This window comes from Ursus arctos, unplaced genomic scaffold, assembly GCF_023065955.2.
Source record: "Ursus arctos isolate Adak ecotype North America unplaced genomic scaffold, UrsArc2.0 scaffold_1, whole genome shotgun sequence".
NCBI classification, from domain to species: Eukaryota; Metazoa; Chordata; class Mammalia; order Carnivora; family Ursidae; genus Ursus; species Ursus arctos.
In genome coordinates, this window is record NW_026622763.1 from 75,140,134 (window position 1) to 75,162,172 (window position 22,039).

At 35.4% G+C, this 22,039-nt stretch overlaps 1 protein-coding gene across 2 annotated transcripts; it reads right to left on the reverse strand.

Moving 5' to 3' along the window:
* Positions 1-48: 48 nt before the first annotated feature.
* Positions 49-21,998, reverse strand: TYW5 (tRNA-yW synthesizing protein 5). Of its 2 annotated transcripts, XM_026492238.4 has the most exons (8): positions 21,894-21,998; positions 17,013-17,167; positions 12,481-12,550; positions 9,727-9,771; positions 8,520-8,657; positions 6,686-6,773; positions 6,261-6,377; positions 49-3,381 (listed from the first exon to the last, which is right to left on the reverse strand). In XM_026492238.4, exons 1-8 carry the CDS (start codon positions 21,969-21,971, stop codon positions 3,125-3,127), a joined length of 948 nt encoding a protein of 315 aa, XP_026348023.1. In that variant the 5' UTR covers positions 21,972-21,998; the 3' UTR covers positions 49-3,124. The 2 variants fall into 2 exon arrangements, with proteins under 2 accessions (XP_026348023.1, XP_026348024.1); XM_026492239.4 differs by lacking the exon at positions 9,727-9,771.
* Between the last annotated feature and the right edge of the window lie 41 nt (positions 21,999-22,039).

A 22,039-nucleotide genomic window follows, 5' to 3' on the forward strand; every position in this document is an offset into this window, starting at 1 on the left:
ATAAACACTGTTAATGTTCATGAAAAACTAATACTTAGAGTCTACACATGTATTTTAAAAGAATTTTATTTTGAAAGAATGATAGAGGGGCAAAAAAAAAAAAAGAGGTCAAATAATACACAACTGCAGAGTCCAGTCTGCCCACCTAACTTGTCTAACTTCTTAGAGACAATCACTATCACTGGTTTCTTGTGTATCCCAGCAGAGATAATTCTATGCATATACAAATGTTTACTTACAGAATACCTTTGTTTTACACAAATGGCAGCATACTATAGCCATAGTTTCCAACATTTTTCTCATTTAATTACCTTGGAAAAATTTCTTGCCAGTACTACAATAGCTCTGTCTCATTCTTTGACTGCATAGTATTCCATTTTCTCATTCTTTGACTGCATAGTATTCCATTTTTATATTACCCTCTGCTGTCTACTTGTTCATTAATCTTATTTTGCATCCCTTTGTCTTACTTTGTATCTTTTGTCCATGTGGTATAGTGAGTTGTTTTGCTGACAGAGGAAAAAAATTCCTTTGTGAATCAGGTCAAGCCCCCAAACTGTAGCCAAAGAACAAAAAAGAGATGAGCTGCACCTAAGGGAGAAAGCATGAAGAATGACTGATCTGGTCACAACCGTTAATTCCAGGTGTATCACGCAGCTGTGTAAGCCTGGACAATCACTTAAGCAATCTGGATTGATAAAATGATTTCTAAGATCGGGAATTCCTGAGAAGTTGCAGCTAACACATACTGTTTAATATTTTAAAAATCAAAAACATCTCGGTCTCAATCAGGTGACCAAAAAAGATAAAAATACTTTACATTTAAAATAAACACTCTTAACATTAAAGATTATGACCAAGGAAATAATTTTAAAACTTCTAGTTTTCTAGATATTATAATACTGCAACAAGAGCCATCTCAAATCTGAAAGCTAGCATCAGCCATCAACTGTCCTTGCCCTGAATTATCTCTTTGTATTTTTGTAGCAACCCTATAAAGTACAAGTTTAAAGATGAGGTGGATAAGCTTCATAAAGACTAAGTTATTTAAATCACCTAAGGTCATCCAGTTTGCTTCCCAAATAACTGATTAAAATGAATATTCATGGGAAGATTGTAATCTCAGTTTTACTTCCAAGTTTTCTACATGACTCTGGATATGTACTTTGCACTGATACTCTTACTGGTTTTTTAAAAAGAAACAAAACCAAGAAGGGTTTTATTTAAAAGCTGACTATAAGTACTGTTCAAACTGAAAGAGGTCTTGTCTTTTTTTCTCCTAACCAAAGGAAAAGGAGTCATTAAAGAATTTCTTTGCTTAATGTAAGAAGTAACCAAAGATGAAAAAAAACTAATCATTAAATCTGACTAATGTAGTAATTCCTTTTCTGACAGATCATCTTTTCACTTTTGTTAACTGAGTAACTAATATCTCTTCCTAAAGACACCTAAGAAGTTCAGAATAATTTTTTATATATTTTACTTTCTTACTTATTATAATCTTTTTATACCTGAAATTAATCCAACTGCAAACATAGGATATGAATGGATGAATTATTTTAACAGAAAAAAATTATTTTCTCCATAATTAAAATGCACCAACTTGATGCACTCAGATTACTTTAGATGATGAGCACATTTGTGCTCAGTAGATGTATCTGGTCTTTCTTCAGTGACATTGCAATAGAATTACTAGGTGCAAAACAAAGAATGGCACAGATCCACATACAATGGCTCATTGTCTTCAATGATGACAACATTATTGGGATCTCTCCTGTATTTGTTCTTAAAAAAATAATTTCTCTCTCTAAAAAAGGGATAGGTGGGAAAGCATTTAGTAGGGAAAACTAAGTGGGTTGAAGTTTAGCTATAGGTATAAATTAAAACAGATTTGAGTATTCTGACATTGAAAAACTGAATAAAGAGGCAGGCCTGACTTACATTGAGTGTCAAGAAAAACCAGGATCAGATTAAACATGTTTTGGATGAATCACAAAACTAATAATCTGAATTACTATCATCTGATCCAATTTCTCAATCCTGCTTATACATCAAAACAACCCATGAGGTTTACCAAATACAGATACTATACCAAACCCCAAACATACTAAATCAAAATCTACAAAGTTGGGACCTAGACATCCGCATTTTAAAAAGTTCAAAAGGGGGCGCCGGGGTAACACAGTCGGTTAGGCGTCTGCCTTTGGCTCAGGTCATGATCCTAGAGTCCTGGGATGGAGCACCATGTCAGGGTTTGCTCAACGGGGAGCCTGCTTCTCCCTCTGCCTCTGCCTGCTGCTCCCCCTGCTTATACTTTCTCTGTCAAATAAATGAATAAAATCTTAAAAAATATAAAAAGCTCAAAAGATAAATGTAGTAGATATTGTTGGTTGCTCACCTTTTTTCCTAATCTCAATCCTGATTTTAAAAATTATCCTTGCTGTCCCCATATATACCCCATGTGCCTCAGAGGAAGAGAGTTCTAAGCTCCAGGAGACCCAACTGGCCTATGGGTTATTCCATACCCTTTCCCAGTGACTGACTCAGGGATGGACAGGTCTAAGCTACTTTTAAGTCAATGAGACCCAAGGATTTGGTGGCAAATCCTGGGAAAGCTTTTGCATATTAAGAGAAGGCCCCTGGAATCCAGCCTGACTCCTCCACTGCATGTAAATGAAGACGCACATGGCTCAAACTGCTACTGGCAATCATCCCATGACCACAAGGGTAGCCAGCCTTAGGATGATGCCAATGCTGCAGTTGAAAATGGGAGGAAAAAACCCTAGAGGCTCTTGGGGACACTACTTAGTCACTGGATCAGAAATACTAAAGCCCATTCTATCAGCAGACTTCATGTATAATGATTCAATATATTTTATTAAGTCATTTTAAGTTGGATTTTTAGTTATTTGCATCTGAAAGCTAGAGTGGTCCCACCCATAACAATCTATATTAAATAGAAACCATATAAACAATTCATATTTATTTATAAATCTGAGGTTTTTCTTTCCTATTTTAACAAAAAATGAATCTTTAAAAAAATAATTTACATGTGGTTATATTTTTCCAATATTTGAGTTGAACTATATTTAAAAGTTTATATTCACTGCATTCACTTCATTATTTACTCAAAGTTTTTGCTATAGGCTTTATCTTGAATGTGTAAGACCATTCGCCGTGCATAGAAGTCCCTGTATTCCTCTGGTAATTCAGCCAGTGTTTTCAAAGCTCTGTCCAAAATTTGTGCAGCTCTTGATGCTGCAGTAGGATCTTTGTTTCCATAGGTATCTGTTTTATCATAGCATTCAGATGGAAGGTGCTTCCAAAAGATATTCACTCCCACTCCAAACTCTTCAGAAATTACGTTATGGAACCATAAAGCTGGAAAAAGTTTAAAGGGAAAAAAAAGTTAAAAATAAAACCTAGAGTAAAAAAGAAAAAAAAAACAAAATGTCAGTGAAATATCACAAATTGCATATAGCCAATGTAAGAAATTCTTGTAACTAGATCCCTTCGTTAGCACACTCCCAGCTTTTAACAGAACCATTTTAACTTTTATGAATTGCCAACCAATTTAAAGTGTCAATAACACAACCCTACTTTTAAAACTTTTGGAAATAGCAATTTTCCCTTTTAACTTGAAAGACATAATAAAGTTATATTTGTTTTGTAGTTCTGTAATTTGGGGCTATGTTTTGTGTTACTTGTTTACACTTCCTGAGTCATACAACCACATTAAAAGTGTTTATTTTTTGTACACAGAACATTTCAATTATTTGAGGAGTATCTTTGACCTTTTCTGCCTTAGCACAGTACTTTTGTTCTCAAAGACTTCCTATTCAAGCTGCATTTGGTTTTTAACTTGCTTAAATCTGCATTCATTGTAGCCTCCTTAGTTTTATACTTATATTTGTAATGCAGTTATAAATGTCTTATATTCCTTTCAGCTCCTGTACAATAAGTATATAAAACTAAAACAAATATTTTGGTGGTGGAGAAGATGAATAAACTTTATCATATGATATAGCTAATTAATTTTTCACTTCCTCTAGAATGTTTATTTCTTTGTTTTCAACTGAGTCTAAATGTTTTCAAACTATGGGTGCTATAGGAATAGGAAAGCAACATCACAATATAACCAAGATGAAATACTAGTCATGTAAATGGTGCACCTGGGTGACTCAGTCCCTTAAGCGTCTGGTCTGACTTCGGCTCAAGTCATGATCTCAGGGTCCTGGGATGGAGCCCCGAGTGGGACTCCCTGCTCAGTGGGGAGTCTGCTTCTCCCTCTCCCTCTGCCCACCACCCTCCCCCCGCCAGTATTCTCTCTCAAATAAATAAATAAAACCTTAAAATACTAGTCACGTCAAAAAATGTTTAATCTTGTGAATGGGAGAAAGTAAGATTTACAAGATGCTAAATTTTAGAAACAAACTCATTCTAAGAGTGCTCTAGGAAAAACAAAAGCTTAAAATATTTTGATTTGCAAAACTAGTTTCAAACATGGATTTAATCTTAACTATTCTTTCTTTCAGAATCTTTTTCCTTATTCAATATAACAGGAAAAAAAGCTAACCATTCTGTTAAATTTAAATGCAAAGATGGGGGTTTTGCTTTTATTTAAAAATATATGCAAATGTTAAGTATTTCTGGCTCTTTTTTTTCTTAAGTTGTATACAGAATAAGAAAACTGCATAGCTCTTAACCATTCTCTAAAGATACAAAACCAAAAAATTTAAATAATAGCAATGGATTTAAAGACTAGTGTGCTGGGGCTCCTGGGTGGCTCAGTCGTTAAGCGTCTGCCTTTGGCTCAGGGCGTGATCCCAGAGTCCTGGATCGAGCCCCACATCAGGCTCCCTGCTCTGCTGGGAGCTTGCTTCTTCCTCTCCCTCTCCCCCTGCTTGTGTTCTCTCACTGGCTGTCTCTCTCTCTGTCAAATAAATAAATAAAATCTTTAAAAATAAAATAAAATACAGACTAGTGTGCTGGTTGTTTACAAAGAACATAAGAATAAGAAGTTAATGTATAAAATTTTTATAGATAATCAATGATGCTAAGGACATTGTATCAGGCCCCTCAGGGAATACAAAGATTGCCAAAACATGGTTCCTTTTCCTCAAGCAATTTATAATGTAGAACCAAATGAGATCATCATATTTTTATTAATACTTTTCTACTTAATTCTGTCACTGAAAAAGAGGTATTTTTTTTTAAAGATTTTATTTATTCATTTGAGAGAGAGAACATAAGCATAGGGAGAGGCAGAGGGAGAGGGAGAAGCAGACTCCCCACTGAGCTGGTAGCCCGACATGGGCCTCAACCCCAGGACTCTGAGATCATGACCTGAGCTGAAGGCAGACGCTTAACCATCTGAGCCACCCAGGTGCCCTGAAAAAGAGGTATTAATGATTAAAAATATATTAACTTAAATATGAGAAATATGACTATACAATTTGTTAATGCACTCCTTTAATCTTAATTATGATTTTTATAATCTTAAGGTATTCACTTATGAATTACAGATGTTAATTACATCAATTACTAACAACTAATGCGTATTGTGCAAAGAAATTAAGTGACACTAATTCAGACCATAGAAAATAATGCACACAAAAGACATCACAGGTGTTGAGATTATAACAATTTGATATTTAACAAAATCTCTAATCTGTTTTGGCTTTAAAATATATTTACCATTTCTTGGTAAATACTTAAGTGACATAGTTCTAAAATATGCAAATATTTTATTATTTTTTTAAAGATTCACTTATTTATTTTAGAGAGATGGGGGGAGGGACAGAAAGAGAGGGAGAGAGTCTTACGCAGACTCTGCACTGAGTGCGGAGCCCAACGTGGGGCACAATCTCACAACCCTGAAATCAGGACCTGAACCAAACAAGAGTTGGACGCTCAGCCCACTGTGCCACGCAGTTGTCCCAATATGCAAATATTTTAGAAATGATTAAAAAGAACAATCAGGTATAATCCTTTCCCAGATATAAAGTATCTTATTTGATGTCATTTAATAAGAGTATAATGGTATATTTATAGATTGCCTTTGAAAAGCAAGACTGTTAATTTTATAAGAATTTGCTTAAGCATACTTTAAACATACATACAGTTGTATATAAAAATCAACTTGTATAGAATAGAATACGTATAACAAATATACTTTTGTACTAAAAAAATCATGTAATGGATGAGTGACAGAGTACAGATTTTATAAACAGCAAATGAATGAAGTCTAGAAATCTTACCAGGAATGAATAATACATCTCCAGCTTTAAGGGAACATTCATACCTTCTAGCCTTGGAAAACAGCGGATATTTAGCTAAGTCTGGGTTATCTATATCCAGTACTTCTGATTTAGTACCTGAAAAGTTCCAAAAAAGGATAATATAGATTAAGCAAAGTTAGCATTTCTAAAAAGATAATCACAAATATAAACCTGAAAATTTATTCTTTTCTGTACAATTATTTATTGTATCCACACTGTAATAAGAATTACTATTCTCCTGAAACCTAAGACAATTTTCAATGATCCACCCTTTTTGACTATTGACATCCCTATAATATAACTAAGAAAATCTGAAAATTTCATTGTTCATACAGCCTATCATTACCTATATACATGTGGAGAACACAAATACATCATAATTATAAACTTAAAAAAAAAAGTACCTGATAAATATAAATACTGGGCATCTCGAGGACTGAAGAGTACAACACGCTTTTTTCCCGTCACTTGTATTAAGAAGTTATCCATTACCTGAAGGCCAATAAGAACTTATGGATAAGCAATATCTAAAATTTAAATAAACAGAACCAATGGTATATTCCAAACAGTTAAATGTAAACCCTATCCTTCAGTAGGACTTGACTCACATTATCTAAAACACAGTAATATTCTAATCTAACAATGCAAACATTCTATTGTAAATACAACTGTGCCTCTATTAAAGATATTCCTGTAGCACTGCCTTAAAATGGGAAGGACTGGCAAGCCATTAGGAAATCTGAGAACTATTTGCCCTTGCCCCACCATTCTGACAGGGAGGGTAGTGACGACACCTGTTTGAGGCTCTCCTTGGTTAGTACTTACTTATCTGTCACGGAATGTTACACAGCCAACGTTAGGCAACAGATTGAAAGCACTTACAAAAATTAAGTGCTGGGAAAACACAAGGTACTGCTGTAATCAACCATCGCTAAATTCTTTTAATACATATGGCCAACCATACTTTAGCTTTACAGGCATCTTGATTTCCAAATTATTTCTATAGGATTATAACCTGGCAAATTCTCTTGATGTACTTATTAATGGAGTAATCTTGACTATTTCTGCATATACAAGGGTACGCTTTGTGGAAAATGTTAAAAGGCAGAGCTATGTAATTCTCAGCCAAGGAATTAAAATATATACTAAACAAGATATATTCATAATTATTTCCATATCGCTTCTACCTAAGCATCTTTCCTTTCATTATTAACACTTTTCTTATGTAAACTTTATATAGCAAGCATTCCTTTGACTTACTCTTAATGTAAGAAAATCTGTATAGAATTCTATTATAAATCTAGACAAAAGTGATACTAGTTAAAATTTAAAAGTCACATAATACAATTAAAAATATATTTAAGTTACCACATCATTCTTTCACATCATTTATGCAAAACCTTTAAAAAATATGCTAATAATTTATGTCTTTCTCATTTAATTAGTTATGATGTTAAAATTCTCCCAAGGGGCCCTCAGCTGAATTATAACACACTTATAAAACTTACTATAGCTTGATTTAGAGCTTTTTAAAAAATTATTTTATCTTTAGAAACCCACTAGGTATTGCTTTAGCTTCCTAAATTTCTCCACCCGACACCAAACCATACACAATACTATACTTTTAATGTGTTTAAAATATTTATATGCATTCATTTAAGCAAGTAAAATTATAATATCATAGAGTAAATGATCAGGGACAATATTCTATACATCTTGCTGCTCAACAAATACAGTGGACATTTCACATTCTCAAGAGATGTATAATCTAAGACCTTCAGAAATCCCTAAATTCTTAAAACTGGAAATGGCTCTCCACAAACTTCTGCCTTCCTCTTGAATAACAGTTCCATCTAGTCATTTGTACCATTTCCCCATCCTCATTGTCACAACCTTATTGCTTTTTCCACTTGTACAACTTTACCCCTCACCTAGTGGCCATTTTTCACATATTAAAAAACCACTTCATAAAACTTGACACAAACACACAAAATATAACGAATCAACACCACCACAGAGAAATGCAAATGTGAGAAACTAACTAGGCTATAGCATTAGTTAAATAATTTATTCCCATATCACCAACTTGCAGAGCACCTGTTTTCAAATCTCAGTGTTTCAGTAAATTATGTCTCCAAGATCTTTACGGTAGTCTACAGAAAGCTGAAACTGTAAATGTTATGTCTATAAGTGCTAAATATCTACTGTAGCTTCAGATTTCTCATTTATGTAGCATACATCATAGTGGGTCCAAAGTTGCAATCCTGGTGAGCTAATTCGAAAAACACTGGAAAAGAACTGCTCCTCTTTGAAAAATTCTGGAAACTTGATATCTCCTTCCAGTAAAGGAAACTGCTTTCTGATATCTGCAACATCCTGCATTGAGAGAAACATGGTAAGAATTTTAATAATAAATGCAATATTTGTGTAATGCTTGTTTTACCTCACAGGCTGCCATCAGAGCCCATGATACTAAGGAGGAATGGGGTAAAACTCTGTTCCTTGCTTTAAAATACTAGTAAGTGACCACAGTCAACACATGATCTTTCAAATGAAAGAGTAACAGACTATGTAACAGACTGCAGATTCAACAGTATCAGTACAGTTAATCTTAATATGCTTCATTAATAGGTTCTTCCTATTTAGACAACAATCACACAATTGCCATCTACCCCAATAATAAGCATTTAAAATTTAGGAGTTAACAATTTGAACTTTATCAACTACATAAAACCTGTGGGTTTTACCAAGGAAAGAGACTAAAAGAAGTCCAGAACTAAATGGGGACAGAAAAGGAAAAAACAGAATCCTACTTGATCATTTTAGGGACCATTCCTTAACAATGCAGCCATATTAATTTGACTCTGAATACATGTCAAAGCTTATATTATGAATTATTCAATATTTTAATAATTATTTTTTATTATATTTTATTAGCTGAATGGCCATCTGTAAAATATAGTAGAAAGGATTTTTTAATTGTGTAGAGATTAGAGGAGATGACTTTAAACACTAAGATACTATGGTCCTACTTAAAAACTAATCAAATTTTAATAATTTTACTTCTTTTTTCTCTTTTAAAGATTCATTTATTTATTTTAGAGAGAGAGAAAGCACATGCATGCAAGCAGGGGAGGGGCAGAAAAGAGAGAGAAAATCCTCAAGCAGACTCCCTGCTAAGTGCAGAGCCTGACTCAGGGCTTGACCCCAGGGCCCTGAGTTCATAACCTGAGCCAAAATCAAGAGTTGGCCACTCAGCCGACTGAGCCATCCAGGCACCCCTAATAATTTTACTTCTTATTCAAGGGCAGAAATCATTGAGAAAAGAATGGGAAAAAGATGAAACAGGTCATATGTCATGCAATAAGTATAAAAACTACAGTGCCAGTTTAAATATATACATCCATTAGGTTTTAAGTCTTTGTTTTACATTCAGAATTCTTACCTTTCTAGGGTCCTCCCCAAGTGACCGTAAGTAGTACTTCTCATCCTTAAACGCCCCAAAGAAAAGTAACATAAATATTCATGTAAAAATAATAGAAAGTAAAGATGGAAGGAAATGAGTTTTAAAATCTAACCTAGTTGTTTTTGAAACAGTTCTATTTTCTTACCCTTTCTAGTAATGCTCTCTGGTGGCCATATGAAGAAATGTCTTTATAGGCTGCTTGTAATAATGACTGGATTCATAAAATATGTAAGTATGAAAGGCAACACATATCTATTATATCTAAAACACAATGCTTAATTTAGGCTTTAAATTATTTAGACTCTTAACAATAAGAAGACTTAAAAGAATTCTCATTTGTATAACACACATGATCTCAAGGTATTGTTGAGGCCAATAACAAACTTCTTAATATAATGCAAATGTAGAATAGGAGATAAATACAATAATTATACTTTCAGTAATACATTTCTTAAAAATCTGGAACACTGCATTTTATAAAGTTAAGCCTACCACTGGCCATATAAATTCTCAAGCCAAATCCTTTAGAGTCAGTTCATGTATGAATGAGAAATATGTCATTTCAAAAAAAAAATGTCATTTCAGAGTAGTAAATTTATGTTCATACTTTAAAAAAGTGCCAATTACCCTTCATTGAGTAGCTGTTAAGAGGGAACTGTTTGAATTATAAAACACTACTGTTGCCTGCCTTTCCTCTAAGAATGAGAGAACTAAGATACTGGGTCAAGCACAAGGGCAATCCAACTCAAGAATTCTGCCTCTTTTTTACCTGAACAAAATTCAAAAATCCATGTTAGTTACCTTAACAAAATATTATAAATCTATGACCAAAAATTTAACTCTACTCTCAGATTCAATGTTTTTATATTTTTAAGTAGTACCAGATAATTTCTATAAATTTATTATGGCTTAATAGGTTTCGAAGTATGTTCTTCAAAATCCTAAGGGTTTTCTACCAGTTCTAATGTTTCAGGATTGGAAAAAAATTCATGGAGCAGACACAGAGGTGCACTGCTCAGAACCCCTTCAGGAAAGAACTCATTGCTAGCTGCAAAGAGTGTGATTAACTTACGGCCGCCAACTATTAATTCTTTCAGGTCCACCTCAGCCTTTCAAGGTCATGCTCTTCTTGGGATAGGCCAAACCAATGACTGAGCAAGATGGCAAAAGGCCTAGACATCGCCACCCACACAGCACTCCTCTAATAGGCGGTCTTTGCTCAGGAGTTCCACAGTGAGCTGGCAGAGAATCCCTCAGTTCTAGGTCACTGTCTGATGGCTTCCCCCTACCCAATCCTCCCCTTTCCTTTCAGAGGTATTACTCCCCAGTAAACCTATTTGCACTCCTAATTCCATCTTAGTACCTGCTTCCTGAAAGCCTGAACTAACAATGTTCATCTTATCTATATTCTTTCCATAATTTTAAGATGTAAATATATATGTATATTCAGTTGCCCTTTGGAGCTTTCCTGTCCAAGGGTAATGAGCAGCACAGATTTAAATAGCCATGAAAAGTCAAGTGAAGTAAAAGAAACAGAGACAAGATAAAGGATTTACTGTCTAGATTATGCAATGTATGTAGATAAGATGAACATACACTGTTACTTCAGGTATAGTTAATGGAATCAGTTTCAATAGACAATCTAATCATACTACAGAATCACAGACCTGCAGAGTTTGGAGGGATCCTGGTGGTAATCTGGTGTAATCACTACCTGTTGAGACAACTGTGAGCAGGCAGCACCTGTCACTACTAAACTGGCCACCAGCCCAGCTGGCTCAAATGCAGATAGCAGCTTTATTCAAAGCTTAAAAAGCAGTTTATTTTTAAAATGTGCTTTAGAGATAACAGTGAATTTTTTAAAAATGTATTTATATATAAGCCTCAGTGCTTTATCTCAAGATATTTAAATTGAATTATTTAAAGCTGGATTATAATGTAAATAAGTAGAATTCTTCTGCATTTAATCCTGAACAATGTTATAGCAAATACAACAGAAATCACACTGATAATAACAATAATAAAATATAGAAATAGTCTAATAGTCAATAAGATACGAAAATAAAGTTCTCCTTCAGCATTTGAACTTTGCCTATCAGGCCAAAGCATTTTCTTTCTTTCCTTCTTTCTTTCTTTCTTTTCTCTTCTTTTCTTTCTTTCTTTCTTTCTTTCTTTCTTTCTTTCTTTCTTTCTTTCTTTCTTTCTTTCTTTCTTTTTTTTTTTTTTTTTTACAGAGAGAGAGAGCACAAGCAGGGGGAGCAGCAGGCAGAGGGCGAGGGAGAAGCAGGCTCCTTGCTGAGCAGGGCCCTGGGATCATGACCTGAGCCGAAGGCAGCTGCTTAACCAACTGAGCGACCCAGGCGCCCCAGACCAAAGCATTTTCAAAGAAAGTATTATTAATTGCTAACATTTAGAGAGGAGTTTCTACATGTCAGGCATTGTGCTAAGTACTCTACAGATTTTATTTAGTTAACTGCACAAAAACCTTATCAAATAGGTACTATTATTGTTCCTATTTTATAGTGAGTATACTGAGGCACAGAAAAATAATTTGGCCAAGGTTTGAGATCTAATAAATAGCAAAACTAGGTCTATTGGCATACACAACCAAACCTTAAAAACAGCCATCAGAGAAGGCTACAGCTCTTGTATATCTAATATTCTCGTATAAGAAAATCCACCTAGTATATACATATTAATGCTTTCTAAAGAAAGTATGTTCAAAGCAGTTACCTCTGAAATAAAGAATTCTTCATGCTTTTCTTCAGCTGCCCTCTGAACCAACTTATCAAAAGGTAAAGTTCTGAAATAAAGACAAAGAAGCCTTGGACTCAATGAATCAACTAGTAATACCCTTATCACTATATATATATATATAGGCTTGTTGTAGTTGTATACGCTGTTTTGTTTTATAATAGCCATAATTTTATTATAATCTATTATGTGGAATTCTAAATTTTCAAAATTCATTTAGCAGTGTGCTTATTTGCCCTAGACTGTCTAAAATTATGATTTTAAAAATTAAAGACTTTTAAATCTATGGGACAGATGAATCCTTATGTCAATACCCTCCTATTCCAAGTTACTGTTAGAAAAATGTTTCTATGGTATCTGGTTACCTTCGGATATACACAAACTTTCAAATGTGCTACTTCAAGTGTCAGAGCAAAACAAGTCTTGTGACTGAGGGATGCGACAAACTACCAAGTGCTACTTTGGAAGAAATAGTAGGCAAATGGTCAAGATCCTGTCCTTCACTCTCTCACTGATCTTCCTGCCTTTCGGCACCACCACAGAAAACAGAAGCCCACAACACTGCTCTCAATCTCTTCACCACTCTCTCATTTTAAGGCTTCTGAGGAATACCTCAAGGAGAATTCAGGGAAGTGACCACGTTTTATTCTTCAATATTTCTGTTCAAATGGCTGTCTCCTTCCCTTGTTATAAACAGGGCTGAACATCACAGAAGCAGTTCGTTTCCTTTTATCTCACTCTTGAGCCTGGAGGGTTACCATTTCTCTGGATCCTATCCTGTCCCTTCATCATTCTGGAAGCAAAAGTACTGACCCCTACATGAAGATGATAACAGTAAAATCAAGACAATGAAGTCCTCAAAAGCATCTGGGTCAAAAACATCTCCCCCCAACCTCCACACCTCTGATTAAGAGTAGTAGTCTTTTTTGGGGGCGCCTGGGTGGCACAGCGGTTAAGCGTCTGCCTTCGGCTCAGGGCGTGATCCCGGCGTTATGGGATCGAGCCCCACATCAGGCTCCTCCACTATGAGCCTGCTTCTTCCTCTCCCACTCCCCCTGCTTGTGTTCCCTCTCTCGCTGGCTGTCTCTCTCTCTGTCAAATAAATAAATAAAATCTTTAAAAAAAAAAAAAAGAGTAGTAGTCTTTTCTCTCTCTCTTTTTTTCTTCTAGTCTTTTCACTCTTACCACTAAATATCTTTCCACTTGAACAATCTGTACTGAGGGAGCGGAGAGAGGAGAGAAAGGATTAGCAAAAACCCTTTCTCTTTCTCTATAAGAAGATGACCATGGGCTTACCTTTTCCTAGCAATGTTTTTGTAGAAACATAATGAGTTAAGATAAATGTGGAATGTCACCTATGATATCAGTTAAGATTGTTTATTGTAAAAATGACCCTTGATTGATGAACTATGTCTGAACTAAAAGGCTGATGAGTGGATTATATCTATTTGTTAAGAAGCAAAAGATACGGCCTCCCTGTGGGTGGCGTAACTCTTGTAATTGAGTTTGTCCCTTGGAGGAACCTAGAAACTAAATTCATGGGCCATTTCATGTCACTGGTTTTTGTCTACTATGTGGCTTAATTTAGCTAAGGTGTTTCTGTACCCATCTTTATAGTCTTATTCCCTTGCAATTAAGCTGTCACTTGGTGAACCAAAAAAAAAAACGGCTCCTGGATTGGTATAAGGACTTCCACTGATACTATACGGCTAGAATGTGGTTTCCTGCCTTGTATCCTTTTGTAAAGCTAAGTGAATCTGATGCCAGATTATGGACTAGTGGGTCCTGTGGGTGTGAATGTCAATCTGAACTTGAGGACATTGCTGATGATTACGTGTAAGAGTGAGCACTGCAAGAGAGAAGACAGGAGTCTGCCATCTGCTCAGACCAATTTGCTACTACAGTTTCTAGTTAATTATATCAACAAATTTACTTGGCATCTTCCAATGCAATGTTTTCCATCTCTGACCTAACCATATACCCTTCATTCCTACCAAAGCAACTCTGAAGAGTCTGGGGAAATTATGGAAGCCTCTCAGGTCCGGGGCTACCCCTGTAATTGGTGCAGGTGTCCAGGCTTATCTTTTTACTAGGGAAAACTCAGAAGTGTTTCAAGACCTCTATAAGAACAGGGCGGATAGAGTAATTCAACCCAGAGAAGCAGAACTTGGGTGCTCTCAGCAATCTTTTTCCTTAGGTAGTGGTGCCTGTCAGAGTTTCTGAAGAAGCAAAGCTTAGAGAGGGGGAAACAAGGTATGAATTAGGAAGTCTCTTAGACTCAAGGTTTTATCTACCCTACGCGTGTTTCAAAAAGAAGGGCATCTATCTGGACTGGTAAACACGTCAGTAAGGGAGGTAATATCAAAGAGGGGTTAGGATCATGGGTTCTGTGGAGTCAAGCAAATTTGGGTACAAATTTGGTTCCATTATTTCAAGCTATATGATCTTGGGTAAGTTACTTAATGTTTTTAAGCTTCCATTTTCTCAACTGTTTAATTACTGAAAACAAAACAAAAACTACCTCACAGACTGTTTCTAAATTAAATGACTAACATAATCTAGGATGCATGGCACAGTACTTGATATATAGTAAGTGCTCAGTAAAGGATAAATGGTGGGGTTAACAACGATAATGTACCCTTCAGCAGCATGAAAGTAGTTGCCAACATTAAGAAAAAGAAAAAAAAATCTTCACTGTCCTGTTCCCCATTTGCAAAGACTGCTTTGGGAACTCAAGATCAGGATTAATAAAAGTATAATAAACAATAAGAGCAGGGTGATAACAGGAATTAGGTGATATGATAGACAGAAGCAGTTAAATAAAGCTTATATAAGAGTCAGACTGATTTAGTTCTTTAACTCTATGACCAGAAGAAAACCAACAGGATTCTTTCACCACATAATACTCCTCTCGCTCACAATACCCTGATTCTGGAAGAACAATGAGAGCCAGCAAGAAGAAAGAAGTAAAGCTGAGATCTGGAAATGTATTGCTCTTCAAATATTTAATAAGCAGAAATGCAACCTTAAACTGAAGTGATAACAATGATGTATGTGTGTACAATTTCTTCCTTCCTAGACTCTTTCTGACCCAGATGCCTCCCTTCTTTCCTACTCCCTGGTAACTGCCAAAAATGACTAAATCTATTTTTTTCTTGCACTAAGAAAATAATCTTGCAACTCTTTAGTAGCTTTAGTGAAAGGCTTGGAGAAAAATGGGATAGGAACATTACATAATGTATGTGATTCAAAAACAAGTTTGAAAAGTTTATGGAACATGACAAAACAGCAAAGCAATTCAAGATGAAGTTTCAATACCCATTTGTTATGGCTTTGGACTCTCTGGAAAATAAACATCACTAATTGCCAGCTTAAAAATGTTCATCATTCCAGCACTTTCTTCCACCTTTTTGATTTAATAAAAAATGAAAAGTTCTTATACTTAGAAAAACTTACGGCAATTAAATGCAATTCACGGCCTATTAAAAATCAAAACTATAATGGTGACTATTCAAAGGATCAAAAACTAAGAAATGCTTTGGCAAGCTGCTATATGAGCTTGGAAAACTCTAATGAGAAAGGAATGGCTCTGGACATTACAAGCTCTGTTTAACTCATCTCTAAACTCTGGAAGGAACAGTGAGAACCACCTTTCTTTAAAAATCAATCTTTTGTGAACTACATGGTTTTTCAATAGACTGAATTTGTTGGAAACTGCACATGCTCAGAATATAAAAATTTGCTTTTTAATATTTTTAATGAAACATGGGAATAAATAACATATTACATCTATAAGATCACAACATTTAAAACTTTCAAGTTTGGACATTCAGCAGCTTTTACATATCTTACTTACTTTTAAGACATCCCAAAACATAAAATGACAACCACAAGGGAAATTAAAAGTATTTAAGGTTATTTTGCCAAAAGAGAAAATTTTGTAAGATTTTTTTAAAACTATCCAAGTTGATGAAAAACTATACCAATCATAGCAACTACCTGTTCTTTATTTCTGGAGAGAGCAGAAAAAGAAAACACGGGCTTATGCTTCTGTAACAATTCGGAATTAGAAAATTTTCTAAAAATAAAGAGCATTAAAAATCAAAATAGGTTATGAAGGAAAACTTTAGAATTCATTACTCTAGATAAGAATTACTAATGAGGTAGGATCAATTAATAAATGAAGCACTGAATGAGTATAGCACTGCCAACGTTAGAGGTACTCTTAACTCCAGTTACAGAAATCCAGTTCCTTCCATAGCTCCGAAAGGTATCAGGCGTATATCCTATTTGAAAAAAATGGTCTTTGAAAATGTCTTTATATTATTGTGTAAACTCAGAATTCTTGTCTTTTAAAAGCTATTCTTTAAAAATTAGCAAGCTATTCCATGACTATATCAAAGCAGCCAAAAGATGTAATGCCATATGGTCTTTGTATAATAATACAAAAATATTTTCAAGGTTTAAAATAAGTTATTTGTAGTCCCAGAGTAAACCGCAGAAGAAAATACCTATATACAAAGTTCTTACTAATGAAGTCCATCTGGGCAACTGCAGCAACATGAATCTTTACTTCTTTTCTCCCTCCAACTTGGCTCAGGTAATCCACTGTCCATTTGCTTGTACATGCCCCCAAATCAATTCCCTCCAACACTAGGGGTTTTCTCTGTAAGTGGGGAAAAATATACAACAGAAAATTAGGGAAAATAAACAATAATATCAGGAGTTATATTTGGCAATAGAAGGACAATTAAATGATTCTTATTCCTAAAATGCTCAAACTCAAACCTTTTGACAATTCATGCTACAAAGCAGGAAGAGCAACAATGTAATATACTTAGAACAAAATTTTAACATTAGGAAAACAAACCAAATAAAACAGCAGTACCATCACTAGCTGAGAACAAGAAATCTGAACATTATTCAAAGCATTTTCAGGGTGCCTAGGTGGCTCAGTCAGCTGAGCATCCAACTAGTGATTTCTGCTCAGGTCATGATCTCATGGGTCATGGGATCAAGCCCCACATCTGGGCTCGAGCGCTCCGCAGGGTCTGCTCAAGATTCTCTCTCTTCCTCTGCCCTCCCTGACCTCACACTTGCTCTCTCTCTGTCTCTCTCAAATAGATAGATAGATAGATAGATAGATAGATAGATAGATAGATAGATAAATCTTTTTAAAATAAAGGCATTTTCACAAGTATTATTATGACAAAAATATAAATGATTAAAATTTGTATTTTACAGTCAAATATTGTTCGTAACTTTTTATTTCGATACTATTTCAGACTTGTGGAAATGTTGCAAGAACAAAGAACTCCCATATACCCTTTACTCTGATTCACCAACAGTTAATTTAACATTTGCCCCATTTACTTTATCATTTGCTCTCACTCTATGTGTGTGTAGAGAGGAACATATTATTAAAAATAATTAAATTTTTTCTTAACTACTTCAAGGTAAGTTGCTGACATCATACTCCTTTATCTCCAAAAACTGGAGTATATTTCCTGAGAACAAAGACATCTTCTTACATAGCCACAGAATTATCAAAATTACCTTTAACACTAATATAATTCTACGACTTCACAGTCCATATCCAAATTTTGCTAACTGTCCTAATAATATCCGTTATAGTTGCTTTTTGTTGTTGTTGTTGTTTTTTTCCTATTTCTGAGATGCCACATTGCATTTAGTTGCCATGTCTCTTAATCTGGAACAGTTCCTCAGCCTTTTCCTTCCATGATCTTGACATTTTTGAATAGTACAGGCCAGTTATTTTGTAGGATGCCCTTCAATTTCAGTTTATCTGATGTTTCTTCATGATTAGATTCAGGTTATGCATTTTTAGAAGGAATGTACCAAAGAAGCAATGTTGTGTCCTCAGTGCAACACATCAGGTAGCACATGATATCCTGCTCTATTATTTGTGATGTTAATTTTGATCAACTGGTAATTCCTGCCTGAATTAAGTATTGCTATGATGAATGCAAAAATTATTATTTTTTAAAAACTCCATCATCTTCTACATTAGTTGGCTTTCTAAAGTCAAAATGAGCTTATTTATTTATCTCTATTAATTTTATTCACTTGGTTATAATCTACTGATGTGATTGTGATGCTCAAATTTTCTTAGATTTGGCCAGCAGGACCCAAATTAAGCTGGCTCTTGTGACTTTTTGCCTGAACACTTCCTTACTTTATAGCACAAAAACACAATCCAGAATCCTTTTATACTCTTTCTATCCCAGACCTAGTCATTTCTTCAAGCAGCTCTGGTTTCTTTTAAAGGGAATGCTACTTAGAAACCATGATCTGGGTGTTAGATATATTCATTGGTATTGGGGTATCATTACTTCTAGGCCTTCTTAGCGGACAGAGCTAGGAAATATGTGGAAGTCTGTGTATAGTCATTCTCCTTTTTCTCAAATATGCACGCGTGCGCACACCCCCCCACCCACATATGTATATACCATATCTATTTCTCTCTCCCTCCAAGCATTCATACATACTACACACATACACACACACACACACACACACACACACACACACTTAATGGATGTATGTATGAACGAACCATAATACCTCTAATACTGATACCTCAATTCCGATCTTATAACACAAGACTCATTTTAATTTTTGTTTATATATTTGTAACTCCTTTCTCTTAACAATGAGAAACCTTGCCCCATCATCCTCAATGTTCAATCAGTTGCATAAATTCACAGTAAGTACTTTCACAATTGCTAAGTCACATCACCATAAAACAAGTCTATTAACTAGAATTCAGTATATGTTTACAGTTCTTCTTGTCTTTAGACTGAGGACATACCATATGTACTATGTTCAAAAGTGAGTTACTTATCTTCCTTCCCCTTGCTTATTATTTTTTTATATTCTATATTTGAGTTTTGGGTTTTTTATTCCTCCTCATCCTTGTTAATTTTATTATTACTATTACTTTAGAATGTAAAACATTAATGTGCTCCCCAAAGTCAAAACTATACCAAAAGGTCACCCCAGCCACCTCATACTCACTCATCCCCTATAGATAACCAGTCTCATTTCTGGCTTATCATTCTTGTTTTTTTTCTTTTCTTTCTTTCTTTTTTTTTCAAAGAGACCAAAAACATATGTACTTCTTTATTTCCCTTTCTTTTTTTCACAAAAAGGTGGCATGTTATGTATTTTCTTTTGTAATTTGATTTTTTTTAAATTTAAAAATATACCCTGGAAATCACTGCTATCGGTTCACTCTTTTTTACAGCTTTGTACACCATAGTGTAAATGAGCAATTTAATCAATCACTCTCCTATGCATAGTTTTTTTTAGCTTATCTGCAATAATCCTCAAAGTAAACTCCTAAAAGAGGGACTGCTGGATCATAAAGTAAGCATATATAGTTTTGTTAGATATGCCAAATTCCCCTCCACAAGGGTTGTACCACTTGGCATAAAGTGTGAGAGTGCCAGTTCCTTCATAGCCTCACCAAGAGTATCATTAAAAATCAGGCTTCTAATTTTTTGCCAATGATAGTTATATAAGAAATGGCATATCGGTGTGGCTTGAAGTTCTGAGTAAAGCTGAACATCTTTTTATGCTTAGAGGCCATTATTTATTTATTTATTTATTTAGGTCAACTGCTCACATTTTATCAGACTTTTGGCCTTTCACACCCCAGCCCTTTAATTTTTAAAGGTTTTTAAATACATGGGCTTTTATGGCCCTTTTATGAAACGTGTTGCCAATATTTTTTTCCCAGCTTGTATTTTATGCATTCAAATTTTAATTTTTTACTATATCTGAATTTTCAGTCATAGTTAGAAAGCCCTTCCACAGACCTACATTATAGAGGAATTTACCCATGTTTTCTTCTAGTACTGTGTAGTTTCATTTTTTTATATTTGCGTCTCTGATCCATTTAGAGGTTACTCTTGTGTATGGTTTCAGATATAAATCTAATTTCATCATTTTTAAAAAATGATCCAGTTTTTTAAAACTATCCAGTTGCCCCAGCACCATTTATTTAAAAGTTCCTTTGCCCTAGTGATTCTTAACATGTCATGTTCATCACATACTGAATCTCCATATAAATGGAAATTTCTGGATATATGTAGATCTCCAGGCTTTTGGTTCTATTTCTCTGGTCTATCTATTAATGCACCCATATCACACTGTTAATTATTAAAACATGTTAAAAATATGAAGACTATGCCCCCTTGTAGATATTCTTTAGTGTGTCCAAGTAGAAAGATCTTGTTTTCCAATTTCATTAATTTCTAATTTTATTACCCTGTGACCAGAGTGTTGTTTGCAATTTTCCAGTTTATGAAACTTAGTGATGCGTTCTCTGTGACATATTATATATCTTGCCTGGGAAGATTACATTATAAAATACCTTTTGCCATGCATCTTACAAAGCATTTCCACATACAACACTGGATCTCCACCATGGTGCCCTGCAAACATCTTATACTAACACATCCTGAGGTGGGGGTGGGGAGGGCAACAACAAACCATCCAGCACTAGACCCAAAAATAAATGAAGGCTTAGATCCTCTCTGTAGGTTGCTTACTCCTAAAAGAAAAAACTTCATTCCTGCTTTTTTAATACTGAGAACTGTAGCTCTATGACCACCTTGTAAATATCAAGAAAAACTGTAGGGAAACAGGAGTTCAACCTTAAGCATACTAACTATAACCTTGTGGATTATTTTTTTCTTTAAATATCTGCTGGGCTCTTTAGTCTCAGTTTCTCTGAAGTATGGGTTCCCTTACAAAGCACTGCAAGTAAAAATACTTCTCTTTAATATTTTCCTCTTGAGTTTTCTCTTAAAGAACTAAGGTTCGAATTACACATGTAAGAGCTTCCAATGTCTGAACTAGAACTCAGGTTAGTTAGAATCCAAAACCGGTGGAAGTTTCCTGAGGGATTCCCATTGCTTCCCCTCTGGCTCAGTGCAGTGAAAAATTGCTCTTCTGAATCCAGTAACTCGAGCAGACCAGGCATCTTACGCGCCACCAGTGGGGCGGTGAAACCTCCTCTAAACTTCAGGAAACCCAATGCAAGATGGGGTGGGAAAGCCCCCTTCGTTGCCATGGTAACGGAAGAAGGCCGTATAAGACAGTCCCAGAAAGGCCACTCTTCGCAGGGAGCAGTGCTTACTAGGCAAGCCATTTCTCGCACTCAGCCCTCCGCTGTCATCCTGCTCCCCAAACGTGGAGCTGTTCTCTCTGGAAAACTTAGCAGATGATCCATTCTACATTCCCCATGAGCCATCTCCCCTAGCCAGAGAGCCAACCAACCATCTTCAGCCGCCCGCTGCCTCCTCCCCATACCCTGGGTCTCAAGAAACCTGTTCGGAGCCGCCAAGTGGTAGAGAGGGCCTCACCTGCGGGTACAGGTGCTGCATGAACCGTTCCTGCGAAACGCCCTCAAGCCGGGGTACCGGGAGACTCTGCCAGGCCATGGTTGCTCACGCCCGTCCTCTCCCAAGTCCTGGAAACCCTGGCCTGACACCTTCCTCAGTGTGCCATC